The sequence below is a fragment of the Rhincodon typus genome, chromosome 45 (assembly GCF_021869965.1).
Source record: "Rhincodon typus isolate 14 chromosome 45, sRhiTyp1.1, whole genome shotgun sequence".
In the NCBI taxonomy this organism is placed as follows: Eukaryota; Metazoa; Chordata; class Chondrichthyes; order Orectolobiformes; family Rhincodontidae; genus Rhincodon; species Rhincodon typus.
Window position 1 is genome coordinate 9,654,210 of NC_063376.1, and position 4,862 is coordinate 9,659,071.

Sequence of the window (4,862 nt, forward strand, 5' to 3'; positions counted from 1 at the left end):
ACAGTCAGTAACACAGGCTACTGGGGATGAGGGGTTACTGAGTGACATCGGCACAGATACAGTCAGTAACACAGGGAGATGGTGGGGGAGAGGGATTACGGAGTGTGAGCATATGAATAGTAAATAAATCTGTATTTGCCGGTCTCAGTACCCACTTTCTCTCCCCACCCATTCTGATTCCTGACTGTCCACACTCCTCCACTACACCCCCTCTATATGCACATGCAGAGACACACACGCAACTGCACACAGACATGAACATAGACACACAGACAGGAACATACACACAACGTGTGATCATATGCACATGCACATGGGCGCGCACACACAGGACACACATGTACAGATACACACTCTGCACTGGTTCCTAATCTAGATGTACTGAGACCAGTGCTGCCTACCCCAGTTAACTAGCCACGTGTTGTTCTCTGTGTTCCAGGTCCACGAAGCTAAAGGGAAAGTTCATGAGTTCGTGTGTGTTGCCAGCACACTCAGTGAAGCCAGGCTGCCTGACAGAGCAACAGGCCGTCCGTGATAAACTCAACCCTCCGACGCCCAGCATTTACGTACGTCCCATCCCTCCTTCGCTTGACCCTCCTCCACCTTCTTCTCTTTCACCTCCCACCCCAACATCACTCCAGCTGTGTATCCAGGCTCGAGGCCCCCAGCCTCTCTCAGAGGTGCCTTGGGTCTGGCCTCGCGTGTTCCTGCCTGACCCCTAATCCCCCCACCCATCCTCAAAACCAGGATCACCCCTCCCTCCAAGGGCTGTCTAAGCAGTGGGGTGGGGGGAGGGAGGAGGAATGTGGGATGTTTTTGTAGGAGGCCAATCATCTGTCACCAATGCCTCCTGCAGGACTGGGTATGGGATCCTCCTGTGATGTTCCCCTTAGCTGAACAGCCAGGTGATTGAGGGTCACCATATTGAAATGGCACTCAGTGGGCATTGAGTAAAGTCAATGAGCCTATTAAATGGGAGGGACAGTCCTTCTCCCAGGCACTGCTAGTGGGGTGTATGTGTGACTCACTTCAGTCCTTCCTGCGTTTAGGAACGAGGATCTCAGGAGGGTATCACTGTAACCGTCCTGGGTTTGCTCGTGACTGTTCAAGGAATTTTCACAACTGACGCACGTGCACAGGCACTCGCGCACACAGACTCTCTCTCTCTCTCACACACCCACTCTCTCACATGCACAGTCACCCCCAGACTGTCTCAAACCCAAATTTACTCACTCACATTCACACACTCTCATTCTCTCTCACTCTCACATTCTCTGTCAGTCACTTTCTCTCACTCTGTCCCTTTCATGCATATACGCGCTGTCTGTCTCCCTCTCTGCCTCACACACACACACTCTCCCTTCTCTGCCTCTCACACTCTCTCCCTTCTCTGCCTCACATACACACACACATACTCTCTCTCCCTCACTCACTCACTCACTCTCACCTCACACACACAGAGTATATACACAGACACACACACACACGCTCTCACTCTCTCTCTCACTCACACTGTCTCTCTCACTCACACTGTCTCTCTCCCTCAGTCTCACTCTCGCACTCACTCTCTCACACACACTCTCGCACTCACTCACACGCTCACACACACACACACACACTCACTCTCACACACTCTCACTGTCACACACTCTCACTGTCACACACTCTCTCTCACACACACACACTCACACACACACACACTCTCTCTCACACACACACACACACACACACAGACACACACTCTCTCTCACACACACACACACACACAGACACACACTCTCTCTCACACACACACACACACACTCTCTCACACACACACACACATACTCTCTCACACACACACACACATACATGCCCACGCCTACACATACACACACACATACCCTCAGACAGAGGCAGACACACAGACCCACCAACTAACACTGACACACAACCCCCATCTACAGACTCACAGCTCACCTACTGACACAGACACATACCCCACCTACAAATACCAATAGACAAAAATACCACCTACAGACACTGATAGCTACACACCCCACCTACAGACACCAACGCACACCTCACCAACCCACAAAATGCACATTCCTTTCGCTCACTGAGGGAGCACCTGCACCTCTTCTCCAAAAAATTTAAATTCCCATTCCTGTTTTTAATTCCTCCTTGACCTTGCACTTCCCTGTAACATACTCCACTCTCCAGGAATCCACCAAATCTCAGCAACGTCCTCTAGAGTCAAAGAGATGCACAGCATGGAAACAGATGCTTCGATTCAACTCGTCCATGCTGCCCAGATATCCTAAATTAATCTAGTCCTGTCTGCCAGCATTTGGCCCATATCCCTTCTAAACCTTTCCTATTCATATACCCATCCAGATGCCTTCTAAATGTTGTAATTGTACCAGCCTCCACCACTTCCTCTGGCAGCTCGTTCCATACACGCACCACCCTCTGCATGAAAATGTTGCCCCTTGGGTCCCTTTTCAATCTTTCCCCCCTCACCTTAAACCCGTGGCCCCCTACTTTTAGACTCCCCCACCCCAGGGAAAAGACCGTGACCATTCACCCTATCCATGTCCCTCATGATTTTATAAACCTCTATTAAGTCACCCCTCAGCCTCCGATGCTCCAGGGAAAATAGCCCCAGACTATTCAGCCTCTCCCTGTAGCTCAAACCCTCCAACCCTGGCAACATTCTTGCAAATCTTTTCTGAACCTTTTCAAGTTTCACAACATCTTTCCTTTAGCAGGGAGACCAGAACTGCACACAGTATTCCAAAAGTGGCCTAACCAATGTCCTGTACAGCCACAACATAAACTCCCAACTCCTATACTCAATGCACTGACCAATAAAGCGAAGCATACCAAACGCCTTCTTCACTACCCTGGCTACCTGCAACTTCACTTTCAAGGAACTATGAACCTGCACTCCAAGGTCTCTTTGTTCAGCAACACTCCCCAGATCCTTACCATTAAGTGTATAGGTCCTGCCCTGATTTGCCTTTCCAAAATATAGCACTTCACCATTTAGAACATAGAACAGTACAGTACAGTACAGGCCCTTCGGCCCATGAAGTTGTGCCAAACTTTTACCCTAAACCTAAGGTCTATCCATCCCCCACCCCTACCTTATACTATCATCCATATGCCTATCTAATAGCCGCTTAAATGCTCCCAATGAGGCTGACTTCACTACCCCTTCCAGCAATGCATTCCACGCCCCAACCGCTCTCTGAGTAAAGAACCTACCTCTGACGTCTCCCCTATATCTACCTCCACTCACTTTAAAACTCTGCCCCCTCATAATAGCTACCTCTACCCTAGGAAAAAGTCTCTGGCTGTCCACTCTATCTATACCTCTGATCATTTTGTACACCTCTATCAAGTCACCTCTCATCCTTCGTCGTTCTAAAGAGAAAAGCCCTAGCTCTCTCAACATTTCCTCGTAAGACCTTCCTACCATTCCAGGCAACATCCTGGTAAATCTCCTCTGCACCTTTTCCAACGCTTCTACATCTTTCCTGTAATGAGGCGACCAGAACTGGACACAATACTCCAGATGTGACGAACCAGGCTTTTGTATAGCTGGAGCATAACTTCACGGCTCTTGAACTCAATCCCTCTATTAATGAAAGCTAACACACCATACGCCTTCTTTACAACTCTATCCACCTGGGTGGCAGCTTTCAGGGAACTGTGGTCACGAATCCCAAGATCCCTCCGCTCCTCCACACTGCCAAGAATCTTTCCGTTAACCCTGTATTCTGTTTTCAAGTTTGTCCTTCCAAAATGAATCAGGGTTAGACTCCATCTGCCACTTCTCAGCCCAGCTCTGCATCCTATGAATGTCCCTTTGTAATCTAGAACAGCCCTCGGCACTATCCGCAACTCGACCCACCTTCGCATCGTCCGCGAACTTACTAATCCACCCTTCCACTCTTACATCCAAATCATTTACAAAAATCACAAACAGAATAGGACCCAGAACAGATCCTTGTGGTACACCACTCGTAACTGAGCACCATGTTGAATATTTTCTGTCCACTACCACCCTTTGTCTTCTAAGGGTCAGCCAATTCTGAATCCAATCTGCCACATTTCCCCCTATCCCATTTATCTAAATTAAACACCATCTGCTACTCATTGGCCCGATGGCCCATCTAATCACGATCCCACTGTACTCTGAGGAAACCTTTTTCGCTGTCCACTAACCACCAAGTTTTTAAAAAAATATATAGGATCCCTACAGTGTGGAAACATGGTATTTGGCCCAACAGGTCCACACCAACCCTCTGGTGAGCATCCCACCCAGACCCACCTTCCTACCCTTTTCTGTGTAACCCTACATTTTCCATGGCTAACGCACCTAACCTACACATCCCTGAACACTACAGGCAATTTAACATGGCCAATCCACATCTTTGGACTGTGGGAGAAAACTGGAGCACCCGGAGGAAACCCACGCAGACACGGGGAGAATGTGCAAACTCCACACAGACAGTCGCCCGAGGGTGAAATTGAACCTGGGTCCCTGGCACTGAGAGGCAACAGTGCTAACCACTGAGTCACCGTGCCACCCTGTTGTCATCTGCAAATTTACTTACCATACCTATATTCACATCCAAATCATTTATATAAATGACAAAAAGCAGCATCTACAACTGCCCCTATCTCTGTAACACTTTCACCAGCTCCGACACCCCGCCCTAAATCTGTAACTCCTATCAGCCTCTACACCCCTCCCTATGTAACTCTCACCAGCCTCTATAGCCCTTCCTATCTCTGTAACTCTCACAGCTCCGACACCCCCTCCCCATCTCTGTAACTCTCACAGCTCCGACACCCCCTCCCTATCTCTGTAA

At 49.0% G+C, this 4,862-nt stretch overlaps 1 protein-coding gene across 1 annotated transcript in view; it reads left to right on the forward strand.

Annotated features, from left to right (window-relative positions):
- LOC109924747 (lysine-specific demethylase 6B) overlaps window positions 1–4,862 on the forward strand; it is a 94,264-nt gene that overhangs the window by 71,448 nt on the left and 17,954 nt on the right. Inside the window, exon 12 of the mRNA XM_048620066.1 lies at window positions 440–566. Coding sequence (XP_048476023.1) covers window positions 440–566 — 127 coding nt within the window. The remainder of the gene's footprint in view (window positions 1–439; window positions 567–4,862) is intronic.